The 20,016-nt window shown below is 42.0% G+C and overlaps 1 protein-coding gene across 3 annotated transcripts in view; it reads left to right on the forward strand.

Moving 5' to 3' along the window:
• ADAMTS9 (ADAM metallopeptidase with thrombospondin type 1 motif 9) overlaps positions 1-20,016 on the forward strand; it is a 156,351-nt gene that overhangs the window by 9,100 nt on the left and 127,235 nt on the right. For all 3 annotated transcript variants that reach the window (XM_088021881.1, XM_028110425.2, XM_028110427.2), the window contains exon 4: positions 19,576-19,865. In XM_088021881.1, the coding sequence (XP_087878007.1) occupies positions 19,576-19,865 (290 nt within the window). The remainder of the gene's footprint in view (positions 1-19,575; positions 19,866-20,016) is intronic.

Genomic DNA, 20,016 nt, shown 5'->3' on the forward strand with positions numbered 1-20,016 from the left:
GGGGGTTGGGGGTGGGGAGGTGCGGGCAGAAGTCCCTCTGGCCAGAGCAGAAAATATCCTCTACAAATATTAATCCAGTCAGCTTCAGGGATTTCCCCCCAGAGCAGTGGTTGGTAGCCAAGGGTAAACTTTAGAAGTATCCTGGAAACTTCATACAAATACAGGTTCTTTAAACACATACACACACATACACACACAACCTCCCTCTCAGGCTAGTGAGAAGGAGCAAAAATCAGTGGGTTTACTGAGTGTTCCACTTAACCCAGAAGTTCAGCTAAATGTGAGAGTCCCTGCTAATGTAGGATTTAAGGCAATAACCACTATCCTTGGCTTGCCGTTTGCTTTGCGTTCTTCACTGTTTTCTATGTCTTATAGACTGACAGAAGATTTTCTGGAGGAAACTGTAGTAGTTAGCTCTAGGCCAACAGGCTCATTCTGTACAGATGAGCAAACTATAGTCCTGGGATATTAAGTTACTTTTTTCCACGAGTGATCAGCTATATATTCAACACCGACCCATCAGAATTTAAGATTGCCCTAGCCTTGGAGCCGGCCCCCGCAAGTCCACTACTGAGCTGAGTATAACCCTTAGCTGCTGGAAAATGGGATCCTGCCCAGCACTAGGCACTGTGGCTGTTACGCTGTTGCCTACTGTTGGATTATGTCCTGCTCATTTCTGATTCTTGATGTATGTATGTCTGATTTTCCAAAACAGATTCTGAGGTAATTTACATTAAAACGACACGTGCAGAAGGAGTCTTACATAGTGAAAATTGCGTGGGTTTAGAAGGGAGTCAACAACTTAATTTATTCATTCAGTGTGCATTCAGCCATAGCTTATTTCCAAACTCCTCTGTGCAGTGAGGATAAAACCAGAAACCATCTTTATTCCCGTCAGCTGTGTGACCTCAAGCACATTTAGAGCATAAAGTAAGAATAACACATACCTTTCAAGGGTGTAGTTAGAACTAAATGAGTATGAAATAATGAAAGCTCCCAGGACAGTGTTTAGCAGATGGTAGACAATCACTGAATGGGAGATTAAAAAGAAGAGTCATGAAAATAGAAATTGAAACAACACAGCAAGGAAAGGAAAACTCAATGCCAAAACCCAAAGCTGATTGGGTTCCTGTGCTTAGCTTAGAGCTTCTTGGTAACCAGGTCATAAAGGGCTTATGGGACTTGCCCAAGGTCACCCTGCCAGCAAGTGATGGGGCGGAGAGCCCCCTTCTCTTTTCTTATTTTCTCTGTACCTAATGCAACACTTTTTAAAAAAGATTCTTTTTATTTGACAGAGAGAGAGAGAGAGAGATCACAAGTAGGCAGACAGGCAGGCAGAGGGAGAAGGAGAAGCAGGCTCCCCGCAGAGCAGGGAGCAGGGAGCCCTATGCGGGGCTCGATCCCAGGACGCTGGGATCATGACCTGAGCAGAAGGCAGACGCTTAACTGACTGAGCCACCCAGGCGCCCTCATAATGCAGTATTTAAAAAAATTCATTTCTTGCAAGTTTCTCTTGGCCCAATGGCTGCCCTTCCTACAGTGTCTCTGTTTTGCCATCGTTGGTTATGTCTGGGTGTGTACGTTTGGGTCAGTTGAGTGGATCTGCATTTATTTGTGATTTTCATCCTGTTTGTAAGTTCCTCAGGATTCAGGATGGGGTGTGGGGTATCTTCTCTTTCCTGCGGCATGCCCTTGCTACTCTTGTGTCCCCTACACAGTGGGTCCTCAGTAGAGTTCATTGAGCTGTCTTGCCTGCCTGCCCCCCCCCACTTGGGGGGCCAAGTGGCTGGCGCAGGGGAGCCATTCAGGAGAGTTTATTGCTTTTATAAGCCACTTCCTGCTAATCCTTCACATTGCATTTCCAGATGAAACCTCAAGTTCTGTCTCACAGACACTCTCTGTTTGACCCTGAATTTTGCACAAGAGGATTTAGTTGTTCTTATCAGTGAGATAGACATGCTTCCTGGTAGGTGAGAGAGAGAAAGGCAGGGGGGGAAAAGGCCAACAGAAGGCTATTTTGTTTGGGCCTAAAAGACCGTCTTTTTCCATTACTAGAATGTTTCTCTCACCCTCCCATCTCAGTAAGGCCTGCTGGTTTTTTGTTTTTATTTAAGGCATTGAAGAATTATGTACTTGTTGACCCATCGATGCCACTTCTAAGGAAATAATTGGACGATTATGTAAAGACATTTGTGTGAGAATACTCGGTATGGTGGTGGTTATTATAGCAAAAGGCTGGAAACAACCTACGTGTTCTTCAGTAGGAAGATAGACCAATGGTTTATGAGGGATACATTTGATGGATTCCTATGCAGCCATCAAAAATGATCATACACATTTATGTTAACACTGACATATATGTGTGTATATATATATATACACACACACACACATATACACACACACATCTTAAGCAAACAAGCAAGTCATGAACAAGTGTATATGGTATGATCTCATTTTTTAAAAATGATAGCTGTGTGGTGGTACATGTGTGTTTAAAGAAAAAATATGAAGCAATATGTATAGAAATATTAAAAATGGATATTTCTGGTTGGCAGGAACGTAAGCAACCTTTTTATTTTATATTCTTATATTTTTGCCTCAATTCTATAATCGTTTTATAATCAGAAAATACAGTTAAAAAGAAGTGGATCATGGCATACGGTTATTTGGTAGCCTCATGGCACTTATGACCAGGGACCAGCAGTCAAACCATGATCCCATGCTTTTTTTTTTTTGGTTTTTTGAATGAGACAATCTCCGTAACCAGACAAACAAAAATCCTGCCTTGTATCTGCTTCTTTGGGACAGTGGGGCTGGTCAAAGCTGAAGCTCCATCTCAACCCTGCTAAATTGCCTTGTGCATGTTGGACTGACCCTGGGATTACCGTGGCTTAGTCTCCATTAGGCATTAGGCACTGGAGACTCGGTCCGTGAGAATGTACTGTGACTTGTTGGTTGGCCTCCTGAGGGTGCAATCATAAAGGCTGGAAAATACAAGATGATAATTAAAGACATTTTTTGTTAGAGTCTTCTGTGCGTTTGGGGTCACTGTGCTACAGACTTTCCATACATTATCATTTATAATCCGTTCAACAACACTATAGATTACATACTATTACTCTTATTTTACATTTGAGAAAATTACAGCTCAGAGAGGCTGAACAACTTGTCCAAAGTCACACAGCTAATAGGAAGTGGGCCTGACACGAACCCAGATCTAATTCCTGTGTGCTGCCCTGTGGGCCTGACTCCACGGAGAATACAAATGGAAGCCGCCAATTACAAAATCCTTTTCACTTGAGTTTTCAGAGTGTCTTATGCTTTCATTTAATGGAGTCCCTAGATGATATCAATAATAGCTCACATTTGTCGAGCACATTTTGTGTGGCAGGCACTGTTCCAAGGACTTTACATGGATTGTATATTTTAATCTTTACCTCAACCTACATTTTGCCCTCTGCAGAGAAGTCCATCAAGTTAGCTTGTCCGAGGACACAAAACGCAAAAACATACCAATTTCCACAACCCTTTTGTCCTGGTCTACTCAGAGGGTTTTTTGCTCTGCACTTTGTGGATTCATTTGCATTCATATATGGATTGCTTTCAAGGCAGGATTTCTAATATGCTTGCCTACAGTTTGATCGGATTGGAGGAGGGCTCTCTGGTGCCCGAAATTCCCACCAAGACTCTAATGACTCGCTGAGGCCTTGCAGTCTCCAGCGGGCCTCTGTTGGAGGGTGTACTTGTTACACATTAACCTCTGGGATCCCATTAATAATTTAGCATAGATTAGCTGATGAGATTAGCAGCCCGGATAGCTGGGCCCAAATGGAGTGAGAGACAATGAAGGACAGACCTCTGAGGTGGGGGTTTAAGTAAACCCTTCTGGGACTACTGGAGGGTTCCAGGCTGTGACAGAAGCTCTGGGCTCAAGCAGGTCAGTGGTTGTTGGCTAATTAGTTACTTCTGTGAGAAGCCAGCCTGCCTACACCTTCCCACACACTTTCTGGATCTTCACATCCTTTCCTTTAGCCATTCAGCCTGTGAGCAGAAGAATAGGCAACATTGAAGGCCATGTGCTGAGCAGTGTGAAAGCCCATGCTGGGTTACTTTGTTTACTCCTGCAACTGCTCTTTGGGAGGAGGATGCCCCAGCTGTTCCCATTTACAAATAAGAAAGCCGAACTGGGAAAAGTGAATGAACATGTCTACAGTGTGTAAGGGCAACAGCCAGCCCTCAAACCCAGAGCTGATTTCAGTTCTTACAGATAGTTCTGTTCGGGGCTTATTGTTTGGGCTTCATGTCCCGTCCCTGACCCCTTTTTGTTTCTCAGCAGTCTTTATACTTTTTTCTCTTTTTTATGTTCTGCAGTGACTGTATTTAATAAATAGTCAAGAAGATTACTGTTTTGAAGAACTGAATTCTTGAGCCTGTTTCCTCAGCTTTATCTTCTTTGTGGCATTTCTATAAAGAAAATTCCTTTTATTAAACATTGGCGTTAGTAGTACAATATTATAGCAAAATAAAGGAGCGTAGAAAAGAAACTTCTAACACAGGAACTGTTTTTTTCTTTCATCTGTGCTCATTTATTTGCTTAACTTTTTTCATCATGTCTTTAAAAACACACGTTATGAAGACCATCTTTAAGCACACATACATACATAAAGGCAACAGTAAAATGAAGCCCCATAAAGACACCGTTTACACTTAATGATAGCAAAGACTTTTCCATGTTTGCTTTTTATTTTTTCTTTTTGCTGGAGTGTTTGAAAGTAAGCGTAGGTATCGTGACATTTCTTGTCTAAACACTCCCATATACATCTCTGAAAAATGATATTTTCTTATGTAACTGTAATGTAAATATACCATGCTGAGCAAAATCAGCAATAATTGCTCCACATAACCTACACAGTGTGTATGTTAAAATTTTCCTAATTGTCCCTGCAGCACCTTCTTAAAGCCCATTTGTTTAGATTGTGATTGAAACATGATCCACACATTGCAGTTGGCTGTTCTGTCTCTCTCTCTCTTTTTAAGATTTTATTTATTTATTTGACAGAGAGAGAGTGAGAGAGAAAGAGTGAACGCAGGCAGAGGAAGAGGGAGAAGCAGACTCCCCGCTGAGCAGGGAGCCTGACATGGGGCTCGATCCCAGGACCCTGAGATCACGACCTGAGCCAAAGGCAGACGCTTAACTGACTGAGCCACCCAGGCGCCCCAGCTGTTTTGTCTCTTAAATAACTTTTCACTTGGCTGCCAGTGTCATACTTGTTAAATTGCTATTTTTCTTCCAGTTTAGATTTGCTCCCCACGGTCTTTTTTTCCCCTTCCACTCCTTTTACTCATTGATTCATCTTTATCATCGTAAGGTCAGGCCACCTTTGCAGCCATTTGGAAGAGCAGGATCAGGCCTAAACCGAGAGCAGGTACCAAGTACAAAGCTACCAGGAATTAGCCACTTATCAGAGTAATTTCATTGAGCCCAAAAAGTCAGCATGGTTAGGTTGTTCTTTGACCTTTTATCTGGAGTACCTTGATAACCTTCTTTCTTCTTTTTTTTTTTTTTTAACCTACCTATAGTAAGATTGTCAATGTACAGTATTTACTAAGACTGCTTTATCTACCATTCAAGGATTTCGCTCCGCTGCGTTTTGAAGCCCCTGAGAGTCAGTTTGCAATTGGGAATTGTAAAGTGGCTGGTTAGGTTTGGGCCTGGAATTAGGACTCCTTGTTGTATGACGTGCTTTGCTGCCTCCTCCCTCGAGCACTTTTGGTAAACTTCTGGATTCAGAGATACCATGACGGCTCCCTGCTTTACTTTGAGCCCCAAATCAGAGCCTTTCCGTGTCACCTGTCATCAGTCTGGTTGTTCCTATCACTTCGCTTCAGAGAGCTTGCTTTGACAAGGAGCAACCTCAAGCCAGGGGCAAATGTTGGTAAAATGCTTCCGTACTCATTGATCCCCATCCCCCATGCGACATTAGAATCAGAGCAGGGTGTTGAAAATGCAGTTGGCCTGTGGTGTGTGGAGAAAGTTCAAATGGATGGGTTTGGCCTCAGAATTTCTCTGTGACAATTTTTTTTCACAAATCTTTTCACTCTCCATTAATATTTTCTAATGTTTTCTTTCCATTTCTCTCTTAGGTATAATTTAAACGCAGTAGCAGTCGTGCTTTCTGATATGCAGCTCTGCAAGTTTTAGTAAATGCATATAGTCATGTAACTATCATCACAGTTCAGAGAGAGAATCTATTCCTCGTGTCCTTGGTAGTCAGCCACCTATTTTCTCTCTCTACTATGGTTTGGGCTTTTCAAGAAGGCCATATAAATAGAATCATTAAGTCTAGGGCATTTAAGGATTATCCACTTTGTGGCCTTTGTCAGCAATCTATCTTTTTTTTATTGCTGAGTAGTGCTCCATTGCATGGGTAAACAACACTTTGTTTATCCATTTCCCGGTTGAGGGACAAAGTTTTTGGCAGCTACAAGTGAAGCCACTAAAAACATTTGCATATGGATTTTTGGGTGAACATAAGTTTGTTTGTTTTTAATTGGGTAAATACCCAGAAGTGAGATTGCTAGTTTATATGGTAAGTGTATGTTTAATTTTATAAGAAATTGTCCATCTCCTTTTCAGAGTGGTTGTACCATTTTGCAGTCCTGCCAACAGGGTATGAAGGTGCCAGTTTCACTTGGTATTGCCAGTATTTTGTGTATTTTTGTTTTTTTAATTTTAGCTGTTCTAACAGGTGTGTAGTGCTATCTCATTTAGATTTCCCTAACGACTAATGAAGTAAGCATCTCTTCATATGCTTATTTGCCATCCATGTATCTTTGTGAAGTGTCTAAGCAAATCTTTTACCCATAAAAAAAAAAGGAATGTTCATTTTCTTATTATTGAAGTTTGAAAGTACTTTATATATTCAGGATACAAGCCCTTTATCAGATGTGTGGTTTGCCAGTGTTTTCTCCCAGTCTGTGGTTTGTCTTTTCGTTCTGCTAATTTGCACACACTCCTTTCATACGTGGCTTCCCTACTTTCTTGCACGTATTTTGGGCACCGTGGATGTCATGCTGTCCCGGGATGACAAGGCAGCAAAGCATAGCAGGAATTGCAGTATGGAGTTTGTCCTTGACACGGGTGCAGAGAGATGGGCTAGGAGAGGCTTATTTGGAACTCGTTATTCAGAGCCATTTTCTGTGCCAAAAGAAAGAGATGCTGCTGCTGTGTTTATTTCTGGTTGGCATCTAGAAACACAACTTGCAATTTCAAGCCAGTGTACTTTATGGGGGGAATGTGTTTTCTTGGCTCATGGGTGAAAAGAGTGACAGAGGGAGCCCTGGATACGTAAGAATAACTGTTCTTTGGCACGTGTGTGCCTGCAGGGAGAGAAAACCGAAGGGCAGTGAGACAGAGGCAGACAGAGAGGAAGTTAGTAGTGTGAGATTCAGCCCTGTATGACCACATGCTCCCAGGACAAGCGGAACGGGACACGTGACCCCATTAGCCCCAAGTTCCTATTCTATGCTTTGGGGGCCATATAAGGCTTTTCCAGAGGTAACTGATTATGCCCTGTTTTTTTCTCCTTTAAGCCACTTTCCTGATTCTCACATTTGATGCTATTCCCCTGTAACACGTTAGAGTAGAGAGAATGGGAATGGTTCTCAGTAACCATGATCTGTTTCAGCAGGTCCAGAAGAGAACATTTGCGGTGAATGATGGAGGTGCACACCCTGCAGCTCCCTTCCCGATACTGAACATCAGCTGCCACGCGCCTCTTTTCTGGGGGTGTCCCTTTGCGGTGGAGTTATTCTGTCTCCTTCTACCCTCCCACCCTGCCCACTGTTTGGTTATCTCTTTGATACCCTCTTTAAGAGTGACAGTGACCAAGAGAGGTAGGCTTGACCCATTCTGAATCTTAGGACTTCATTTTTCAGCATTATTCACTTTCATCTTGTAAAAGATAAGAACTCACCAATTTTTAATACTGGAAGGAACTTTAGAGAGAACTTCTTTTCCAGTCCCTCTTTGTATGGATCAGAGGAACAAGGCTAAGCATTTTCGAAGGGATTCATCATCTCGGCGCTAGGGCGAAGGAAGAAGTGGGCCATGAACGCAGGCCTCTTACTTCCCAGTCCTGTGTTCTTTCCAAGCTGCTAATCAAGGAGAGGCTGTCCTCGGAAGCAGTGACGCTGTTCCCAAGTGCAACACATATGAGATGTGGGAGGACCACTGGATTTATTTTATGTGTAAGGATAATTAAGAATAAACTAGTGAGCTCCTTTAAGGAGCTATTTCCATACCATAGAGAAAGGTATCAGGCTTTTAATTCATTTTAGGGGATTGAAGTTGTCACGGCCACAGCTGAATTTAAAGCAACAAAATGTCTGAGCTGGGCCCACTTCCTGGTGCTGCAGGATGGTGGTGGCCTGTGGCTGCATAGGATTCCCAGTGGTTCCCCTTGTAATCAGATTATAGTATGTCCCTGTGACCCCTCATTTCCATGGTGGCTGAAGCACGGACGTGAGGACGAGAACGGATTTGTACTGCAGGCTGTGGTGGATAAACTAGTCCTCAGTCGTGTGTGAACTGGGAGACATGTATCAAAGGAATGTGGGAGATATGCTCCCTAGGAGTTGCTTAGAAGCCTTTTTAAAGAGTTCCAGCGCCAACTACTCTTTAATCTCTGATATGGGAGTGATACCTCGGACCCCCCACAGGCACCACATGGAGCCTGGGACCACCTACAGCTGCCGTGAAGTGTCAGATAGCAGCAGGCCCCGGAGCCACTTCATTTCAGCAGCCTGAAGGGGTGCTCAGCCTCAGTCAGGAGACACCCCAGCCAACACCCCTAGAGCATTTTGTCCCCGCCCTGGTTCGTTACTTTATGAGTATAAGGTCACTTCATCCTCCCCACCACCATATTAGAGAGAAACTATTATTATCCCCATTGCACAGATGAGGAAATTGAGGCGCAAAGAACTTAAATGACTTGCCTGAAGTCACACAGATGGAATGTAGGGAAACGGATTTCAACTCAGGTCCCTCTGAGTCCCAAACCCAAACTCATCAGGAATAAGCCTGTTGGACCCGGTATCCACTCTGCAAACATCTAGAATGTACCATCCTAGGTGGTGGCCGGCAGCCCCATGTGGCTTCTGAGCCTTTGAAATGTGGCTAGGGCCACATGTTGAAATGATAATATCCTAGATATATTGGGTTAAATAGAAAATATTATTAAAATTAATTTCATCTGGTCCTCTTGGTGTTTTTAAAATGTGCTACTAGAAATACTTAACTTCCGTGTGTGGCTCACATTTTATTTCTCCTGGAGAGAGAGTGTGGCTAAGAAGATCCCATGCTTTGTCACCAAGGGGCCTGGGAAGCGGCCATCGAAAGTGGGCTGCAGATACTGTGGGGTGGCCATGGGCAGCCGGTGCCCCACCTGCCAAAAAGGCCAACCTCCCCTTACTGCTAAGAGATGGAATGAGTCACAACCAACATTTCCACAAGAGTATTTTGCAGGATCTTAATAGCAAAACCAAACAGTCTCTTAGTGAAATGCAAGCCTGGGTGTGTTCAGCTTGTTACACTACCTCAAATAGATATTCTTAACTGTTTTCTCAAGTTAGTTCAAGTGTGCCTCAGTTTCCTCAACTGGAAGTGGACATCAAAGTCCCTACCATATCGGGTTGCTGTGAGCTGTAATCTGGTTAATCCACAGAAAGTGCTTAGAAGAGCACCTGACGCAGAGGAACCCACTCAACACATGTCAGCCGTATTATTATGACGGCAGCCCCTTGTTACCGCTTTAGCTGAGGGAGATGCAAGCTGTTGAATGAGAAAGGGGGGGCAGGGCCTTTGAGTATAGTGCCTGAGTCAGCAAATTTGACCCCCCTCCCTGGCTGGAGGTACCCACCCCCTGGAAGATGGTGGGATGCCCCTCAAGACATGCCTCCCACCACCCTGACCCACAACCAACCACAGCCCCTTGAACTCTATAACAGAAGCTTCTCGAGTGTTTTATTCCATGGCATCTCCTTCTCCTCACCCCCCGCCCCAACACCCGGAAAGGAAAGCCCCTCAATACACTTCTCTCCATCTCATTATCTTTCCGGGACTGGGTCAGTCCCCACCAACTACCCGCCCTGTAAGCCAGCCAAGAGCCCATCGGTTTCCCAATTCCGTGGTTAAACAAATGTAAACTGGTTTCTTTCCTGCAAGACTTCCAGGAGTTCTTAAAATGCTAATGAGCTTGGAGGCAGTCCCAGATGTAAATGCTACGTGGAATATTTTGCAAACTTCCATTATTTGTACTCAGAACTACGTCCTGGAACTTATGTTCCATAAACCACTCTCAGGGAAACATCGTTCATAAAGGTTCTGGCCAGCTAAAAGGAGTCTCAGCAAAATCTCTTCTACTGCTGCCCTTTGCACATACACATTCCCTGCTAGTGCTGAGCATGGAGCATCACTAGACCCTGGGCATGCCATTTGTTTTTTCCCCAAAGCTCCCCATGTGTACAGAGAAATGGGTTTGGGGGCATGACCCTCGTGAGCATTTAGGGACTCCCTGTTGTTTTTAAGGCTAGCAAGTTGAGGACCCTGAAAAAAATTAAACGGTGAGTTTTCATTCTTATAGGACAGTTTCCCCCCACAAGCTCCTTCCCCACCCACTTGCTGGAAACTCATTGTTCTTTATTATTAGAACATTCATTGGTTTTATGGCTGTTTTGTTTTTATGTCTTACCTTTTTCTTTTTCTTTTTCCCACACTGTGCTTGTTTATCCATCTTCCTCCGGTCCCAGTAGACTGCGTTTTCTCACCTGCGGAATCCCTGTCTGAAGGCGTCATTAACTCTCTGAACATACCTGATTCATTGCAGATCTTAGATCTGACTAGAACAAAGACAGCCCGGGGAACTGGCATGGGTCTCTACTTTGGGTTCCCTTGTACGTTGTCAGCTGTCGGAGCCATGGAGAGGTGCAAGCGTTGGTGTCCTGTGTTTATGTCCAATTCCAATTCAGGTTGTGTCCTGTTCCGGTCAGCCTGGGTGAGCACGTTCCTGGACGGGAGTCCCCAGGAGGCAGGGACTGGTTCTCCCTCCCCCACTTCCCTCTTTTCCTGTAGAAGATTCTTTCTGAAATAGCATTGTTTTATGTGAGCAACCTTCATATCAACATCTTCCGTCCTACAGAGGGGATAGATTGCACACAACTAGTAAAGAAATAACAAGTCGTTATGATCGCTGTACATACTTCATGGATCCTTCCCGTGTGCCATGCTTTGCGCTGAGGGCATCTTGCATGCCGTCTCTCTTATCCTCACCGTTAACCCTTCAAGGAGCTGTAATTATCCTCCTTTTACAGATGGGGAAACTGAGCCTTTGAGGCAGAAAGGGGTAGCTTAGAGTAGCTCTAGGGCAGGGCCACCAGCCTGGGCTGGTCCGCCTCCAGAAGCCAAGTGCAAAACCACTCGGGATTCCTGTCCAACTTCCTTCTGGCTGTCAAGCCATGGTGGAGCAGAAGGTGGGGGGGCCAGTCTTCCCTTGGGTTCTGTGCTGTGACTTCTCTGCCCACTCGGACCGTGAGGTCACAAGGTGGCTCAGTGCCTTAAGGAAGTTCAGTTAAATTTTGATAAACCGTATGAAAATAGAGAGCAATAATTAACTTCCCAACTGTTGAAGTTAACATTTGAATCTCCTTAGCCCAGGTCTGGTGGATGTGAAACTCTCAATGAGTAACTGGTGAATAACAAGGCCTGGATGTTATTTTCTAAAATGATTCCAGTTATTTAGTAATATGATATGCGTTCCATTACATGGCAATGTGACATGAAGCTCATTTAAAATATTTTTCACCAAAAGATGACCAAATGTTACAGGTTTTTTTGTTTGTTTTTTTACTGTGAGGTTTTAAATAATGAGACCATCTTAAATTTCTATTCTTTCTTTTTAAGGATTAGCCCCAAATTTTATTTTTGTTTTGTTGTTGCTGTTGTTTATGTCCACTTATCTAGCTCAGTACCCTGCATAAAACTGGTGTTCAAGAAGTAATTTTTAAAATTCAACTTACAATACATAAGAAATTTTCTTTTTTTGAGATTTATTTATTTATTTTAGAGAAAGAGCACACGAGCAGGGGGAAGGAGCAGAAGGAGAGGGAGAGAGGGAATCTCAAGCAGACTCCCCGCGGAGCGTAGAGCCCATGACCCTGAGATCCTGACCTGAGCCGAAATCAAGAGCCAGTGCTTAACTGATTGAGCCACCCAGACACCCCAGTGTATAAGGAATTTTCTGTACACTTTGTTATTTAATTTTCAAGACCACCTTAACATAGCAGCAGGAATTTATATGCCATTTAAGAGGTCAGGGAAACTGAGATCCAGAGAAGTGACTTAGAAAAGATCATTTAAGGATATAAACAGTTTATACCTTTAGGATTGTTACTGTGATCCAGAAAAAATTTTTGCACTGTCACTCTCCCTGAAATGGTTCCTTTTAGTTCGGACTTTTTGAGTTGGAAAAAGTAGAAAACATAACACTATTTATGGGTTACTTCCTATTTGCTGGGCACTTTATATGCCTGCTCTCCAACTATTCCTCAGAGCCATCCTATGAAATAGGTAGTGTTCTTATTCAGCTTTCTAAATGGGAGAATGGAGGGTGAATGGGAGTCAGTTATTTGCCCAAGGGCAAAAAGGGCTTGAAGCTTGCTCCCTTCGGAGCAGGAGGTGTCAGAACACTGCGCTGGTGTAAGCATCACTGCTTCTGCTTACTGGTCAGCAAGGCCAGGACAGTTGTAAAAGCCAATATTAACTCATCTTCCTGATAAACAGGGTTACAACTTGAGTGCCTACGATGAGGCCTGAGTACCGCTTACAGCTCTTCGACCTGCCTAAATGTGTTTACCTGTGCATGCAACAGTTCAACTTGCAAAGTATTGCATTTTTCTCTGAATGCAAATGTGCATTTAATTTTTGGAGGTATCACATGCTTTTTGGGGTTTTCGTGGGTTTTTTGGCATTAACTCTGTTTTTTAGAGCAGTTTCAGGTTCGCAGAAAAATGAGAGGAAGGTACAGAAATTTCCCACGTATCCCCCTGCCCCTACCTATGCATAGCTTGTTATCAACATCCCTCACCAGAGGGTACGTTTGTTGCAGTGGGTGAATCTACATTGACATATCATAATTATATCATATGGTTGTATCATAATCACCTAAAGTCCATATTGATATTATGATTTCCTCTTAGTGTTTTATATTCTGTAGATTTAGACAAATGCTTCAGATGACATGTATCCATCATTATGATGTCATACACGGTATTTTCACTGTTCTGAAAGTCCTTTGTGTTCTGTCTGTCCATTTCTCTGTGCCCCAACCTCTGGCAGCCACGGATCTTTTACTGTCCCCCTAGTTTTCCTTTTCCAGAATGTCATATAGTTGGAATCCTACAGCGTAGAGCCTTTTCAGATTGGCTTCTTTCACTTAGCAGTATGCAATTAAGGTTCCTTCGTGTCTTCACATGGCTTGCTAGCTCAGTCCTTTTTAGCCCTGAATAATATTCCATTGCCTGGTGCTACCACATTTATCCATTCACTTACTGAAGGACATCTTGGTCGCTTCCAAGTTTTAGCGATTATGAGTATTAGCCATAGACATCCATGTGCAGATTTTTCTGCAAACATCTCCTCTGGGTAAATACCAAGGAGCATGATTGCTAGATCATATGGCGTGTTTAGTTTTATAAGAAACTGACCAATTGTCTTCCAAAGTGGCTGTACCATTTTGCATTCTCACCATCAATGAATGAGAGTTCCTGTTGTTCCACATCCTTGCCAGCATTTGGGGTTGTCAGTGTTCCAGATTTGGGCCATTCTCATTGATGTGTGGTGGTATCTCAATGTTGTTTTAATTTGCATTTCCTTGATAATATATGATGTTGAGCATATTTTCATGTGCTTATTTGCCATCTGTATATCTTCTTTCATTCAACATGCTATTTTAAGATTGGAACTGGGATAAGTTGCTCCTAAGTTATTTAGGTAACTAAATGTAATTAATTTTTGAGGACTCCTCAAAGGAGAACAACCTTGAAGAATGATTTCCTACTTTTAAGCGTCATATCTGAAATCTAAGAAGAGGCAAGAGAATGGTGCAGCCATTTTGGAACATAATATGGCGGTTCCTCAAAATGGTAAACACGGAGTTATTATATGACCCAGCAGTTCGACTTCTAGGTATATACATCAGAGAAATGTGAACATGGGCACGCAAAAACTTGTATGTGCATGTTCATAGCAGTATGATTCAATTGACTTGTTAGAACCAAGTGCCCACCAATTAAAGAGTGAATAAATAAAATGCGAAAGAAGCCAGTCACAAAAGGCCACATATTGTAGGACTCCATTGGTATGAAGGGAGAGAATAGGCAAATACATATATATAAAACATAGGTTAGTGTTTTCCAGGAGCTGGAGGGAGAGAGGTAATGGGGGAATGACCACTAATGGGGACAGGGTTTCTTTCTAGGGCAGTAAAAATATCCTAAAATCAGATCATGGTGATGGTTGCACAACTTTATGAATATGTTAAAAACCACTGAATTATACCCTTTGAAAGGATGAATTTTATGGTTATATAAATCATCTCTCTCTGTCTTTTTTTTTTTTTTAAAGAGAGAGAGGACAGGGAGGGGCTGAGGGAAAGGAAGAGAGGGAATCTCAAGCAGACTCCCAGCTGAGCGTGGAGCCCGACGTGGGGCTCAATATCAAGACCCTGAGATCATGACCTGAGCCCAAATCAGGAGTAGGACGCTTAACCAACTGAGCCACCCAGGTGCCCCTATATATTATATCTCGATAAAAAGTACTAATATATGTAAAGCTATGCGTGGGGGTAAAAAAGAGAAAGGAAGAGCAAAAATACACAATTTGTACTGTGCTTTCCACCAGAGTGAAATCTCATTATGTAGATAGCCTATTCTGATAAAACTAGTAGCAAAGTTGGGGTGCCTGGGTGGCTCAGTCGTTAAGCATCTGCCTTTCGGCTCAGGTCATGATCCCAGGGTCCTGGGATCGAGCCCCGCATTGGGCTCCCTGCTCGGCGGGAAGCCTGCTTCTCCCTCTCCCACTCCCCCTGCTTGTGTTCCCTCTCTTGCTGTCTCTCTCTGTCAGATAGATAAATAAAATCTTAAAAAAAAAAAAAAAACCTAGTAGCAAAGTTTTTGGCATTGCCAATTTGAAACACTAGCCTCAATTTTATTATGCCACAAGTTCATTAAAGAGAAATGTGGATGATTTTCATTTAATCTTAACACTGTATGTCCCTTGGTGGAAATTATTCTCTGTTGTTACAGATTCTATTCAGAGGCAAGAGAATTGAGTAGGTATACAAGTTAAAATTTCTCTATTTTCAGTTCTCAGGAAAAATGTTCATGCATTTGTAGCCATTGTGAATATTTGAATCTTTAAAGCTCATACTATTTTTAATGTTAAATTAAAAGTTGCCTGTTAAAATGGATAATGTGTTTGAAATTGGATGAGCTAATTAGGTCGTTAATTAGGATTCTAACTCATTAGGATAAAAGATCATATGGGTAAAAGACTGGGAACTATTATATATTAGAAGACGTCTTTGATTCTGAAGAAGTAATTTTATTCCTGCTTTTTCATGCCACCTAAAGTAGACTGAATTATTTCTTTGATACACAGATTACTTGTGAATGAAATGTCTTCCAGGTACATTAGAACTTACATGCATTGTTCTCTGTTATAAATTGTAGTCTTTTTGTGATTAATGCCTGAATTTCTTCAGCTTTGTTATTTAAATAAGTAACCCTTCTTTCTAGTTAGTGCCTGGATTCCCATTCAGATATTCCAATATACAAGTCCCCTCTGATGAGTCTCTGAGAGTATATTTTTCCCCGTGAGTGGTCAAAGAGAGTGAATACAGCATTGCCTGAGTGTTTTTCTCACTGTAGTTGTACTTTTCTCTAACTAAACCTGATAAATCAAAATATTTATAGAAGACCCTAAGTAAAGATTATTTCTTTTTCACAAACTGATATATTTTCTTTTTTAAACAGCTTTATTGAGATAAAATTCACATACCATACTATTCATCCACTTAAAGTGTCCGATTTAATGGCTTTTGGTGTATTCACAGATATGTGTGACCATCATCACCATCATTTTTAGAACATCTTTATCACTTGAAAAAGAAACACTGTACGCTTTCGCTACCAACCCCTCATATTACCACCCCACCTCCAGCAACTAATCTACTTTCTGTCTCTTGATTTTCCTCTTGTGGACATTTTGTATGACTGGAATCATATACTGACTGGCTTCTTTCACATTACTTTATTGATAAAGTTTGCCAACATGTTTTATAATAAAAAGGGCCAGTTCACTAGGAAGATTTAACCATTATGAATATAGATGCACTTCCTAACAGAGCACCACATACATGAAGCAAAAACTGACAGAACTAAAGGGACAAATTAATAATTCACCAGTAATTGTTGAAACTTTAATACCCCATATTCAGTAATGGTTAGACCAGGGAAGCAGAAGATCAACGGGAAATAGAAAACTTGAAAGACAGTATAAACCAGCTACACCCAACAGATGATCTATACAACACTCCATGCAGCTACAGCAGAATACAAATGCTTCTGACATGCACATGGAACATTCTCCAGAATAGATCATACACTAGGCCATAAAAAAAAGCAAAAACCACCTCAATATACTTAAAAGGATAGAGGTAATATATAGTACCTTCCCTGACTACAGTGGAATGAAAGTAGAAATCAAAAACATTAAAAAAATAGGAAACTCAAAAATATGTGGAAAGTAAACAGCTAAAATAACCAGCAGGTCAAAAGGGAGGTTGGAAAATACTTTGAGATGAATAAGAATGAAGATAGAACATACCAGAATTTATGGGATGCAGGTAAAGCAGTGCCTAGAGGGGAATTTAGAGCTATCGATGGCTCTATTAAGAACGAAGAAATATCTCAAATCAGTAATCTAACCTTCTTCTTTAAGACAGTGGAAAGGGGAAAAAAAAAAAGATAGTGGAAGGGGGGCAGGCGCCTAGGTGCCTCAGTTGGTTAAGCATCCGACTCTGGTTTGGGCTCAGGACGTGATCTCAGGGTCGTGAGATCAAGCCTCACCTCAGGCTCCATGCCCAGCACAGAGTCTGCTTGAATTTCTCTCTGAAAAAGGAAGAGAAAACAAAACTACAGCCTGCAGAGAGAAGAAAATAATAAAGATTAGAGCACAAAATAATTAGAGAAAGTAGGAGAATAGAGAGACTTTAAAGCCTTTGAAACTTTACTGATTATAGTAATTATATTAAGCCTTTACAGAAGACATAATAAACAGGATTATTTGTTTTTCATAAAATGAATGACTTTTTTTTAAGATTTTATTTATTTATTTGACAGAGAGAGACACAGCGAGAGAGGGAACACAAGCAGGGGGAGCAGCAGAGGGAGAGGGAGAAGCAGGCTTCCCTCCTAGCAGGGAGCCCGATGTGGGGCTCGATCCCAGGACCCTGGGATCACGACCTGAGCCGAAGGCAGACGCTTAACGACTGAGCCACCCAGGCGCCCCAATGACATTGTTTCTTAATATATTTTCTTAATATATTAAAAACCATGCAGTTTTCAACATGGCCTCTGCACACCTATTATAAAAAGCTAGTCTTTGTGAAAATATCCACATGCTCTCTTTTGTTCAGTTGAGATTTAACCAAACCATGAGCCCATTTCAGTCCCTAGCTCTTGAGAAATCTTGCTCAAATAGAGCATGTTTTAGGGCATCGATCAAATCCATGTCTGATGCCTCAAACCACCACTTCCTGCTATGTGACCTTGGACAAGTTGCTCAATCTCTTTGAGATTTAGTTTCCTCATCTGTAAAGTAGAGGTTAATTTTCTCATTTTGAGAGGAATTGTGAGACAACATACACAAAAGAGCCTAGTTCAATTACTTGATTAGTATGTGTCCCATAGTCATTTGGTGACTTAAAAATGGACAGCCTAAATACCCATATGACGTGGGTGTAACATACATGGATATACTCACAAGAGACCGGCAGAAAAGGATATCATATAATATCTATGCCAATTTGAAACACTAGCCTCAATTTTATTATGCTACAAGTTCATTAAAGAGAAATGTGGATGATTTGTGTACCAGACTTTGGGCTAGTTATGTGATCTATGGCTACATATAACTTGTTTGACAGTGTGGACCGATTTCACTATTTTAACACCTGCTAAAACACTCAACTTGGGCAAAATACACATCCTGGCCTAAATGGGTTGTTTTAGCGATGGTTTTTATGGTCAAATATTGAGCCCTTCAAATATGAAACCACTTCTGGCTTAACCTTTGTTGTTGTTGTTATTGGTGCAATAAACTCTCTTCTTTGCATCTTAGGTAAGCATACTTGTCAGGTATATGATTCTGTGGCCTGTCTTAGACTACAGGATGCTGGCATTAAAACTTTAAAGCCCATTTGTGAGATGATAGGCAAGATAACAGATTAAATTCCATTCTTACTCAGAGCCTATTTGGGCAGGCACTTTTATGCTTATTCCGTTTGTTGTGTGGTTGATGACTTCGAAATTGAATATTTTCTCCAGCAACACAAGCTTCAAGCCACATTGTGGCCTAGCGCTTCTCAAAACATTAACATGCATATGAATCACCTGGAGATCTTGTTCAGCTGGAGATTCTGATTTATCGGGGCTGGAGTGGGGCCGGAGAGTCTGCATTTCTCACAGGCTTATAGGGGCTGCCAATGCTGCTGGTCCACGGACCACACTTTGAGCAGCAAGATTGTATAGAACTGAGGACGGAGCTAGGCAAAAGTCTGAATCTGGCATTGCACATCACGGCCACAGTGGCCTGTTCATCCTCCCTGAGTTTAATCGACTCCGCTAACTGAGCCCTGAACTAAATTAATTAAAAAATTCAGAGGCGACGAATAGCAGTGATCCTATTCTTACATTTCATGTAAAACAATGATTTCATGCGGTAATAGAAAAATACCTTGTCGTGCGTTTTCTAGAGTCCCTTTGTATTGTCTGTTAGCCTGGCCACCTCTCAGACCTCTTTATCCTGCAGCTCATTGAATATCAAAAGTGGTGTATAGGAAACATCTCCATTTCCATTCTGTAAAGCCCAGTACCTGTGCTGGACCTTACTATATCTATGGCAAAGAACAATGAATGGAAGCCAGTTACAGTCCAGCAAGACTTTTGTTACCAAATGAAAAGTCACAGGCAATTGCTTCCCTTAAACTCCTGCCTGATTTCCTAATACCTTAAGTGAGCACTAATGGAAACTTCCAGGGAAGCTAATTTCAAGTCCTTAGTCATTTAGAGGAGAGTGCAGATTGAGTTTCTCCCGTAGAGTCCACAGTGTGTAGAACTTGATTTTGTATTTAATTTGACAACAGAAGCATCATCTTTTAAGATGTGGCAAATTAAGTTCTTAATATGAAGGAGAGGTGGTTTGAAATGTAATGCGTGCCCTCCGATTTGTTACAGAGCACAAAAATAGTCACAGCAAAGACAAGAGGAAAATGAGAACGAGAAGATGGGGAGAGAGGCGTAGCCTGGCTGATGACGTGGCGGTATTAAAAAGCAGCTTAGCAGCAAAGGCGCTTTCTGCCTATGGCAACAAGACGGACAGCGCCAGGGATAAGAGGACCCACAGAAGAACGAAACGTTTTTTATCCTATCCACGGTTTGTAGAAGTGATGGTGGTGGCGGACTACAAAATGGTTGTATACCACGGAACAAACCTTCAACACTATATTTTAACTCTAATGTCAATTGTAAGTACATTCAAAAGAAGGTGATTTATGAGGTCCCTAAATGTGCCATTGGGAAATGGGTTTCCACCCAGTGCTTTGGAGGATCATTCTCAGGGCTGGCATTTCAACGATTCAGGCAAGTGACCGAAGAGAACATCAGATGATTTATTGG

Source organism: Eumetopias jubatus, unplaced genomic scaffold, assembly GCF_037043125.1.
Source record: "Eumetopias jubatus isolate StellerSeaLion01/CBP00866 unplaced genomic scaffold, mEumJub1_p1.0 scaffold_1, whole genome shotgun sequence".
Classification (NCBI taxonomy): Eukaryota; Metazoa; Chordata; class Mammalia; order Carnivora; family Otariidae; genus Eumetopias; species Eumetopias jubatus.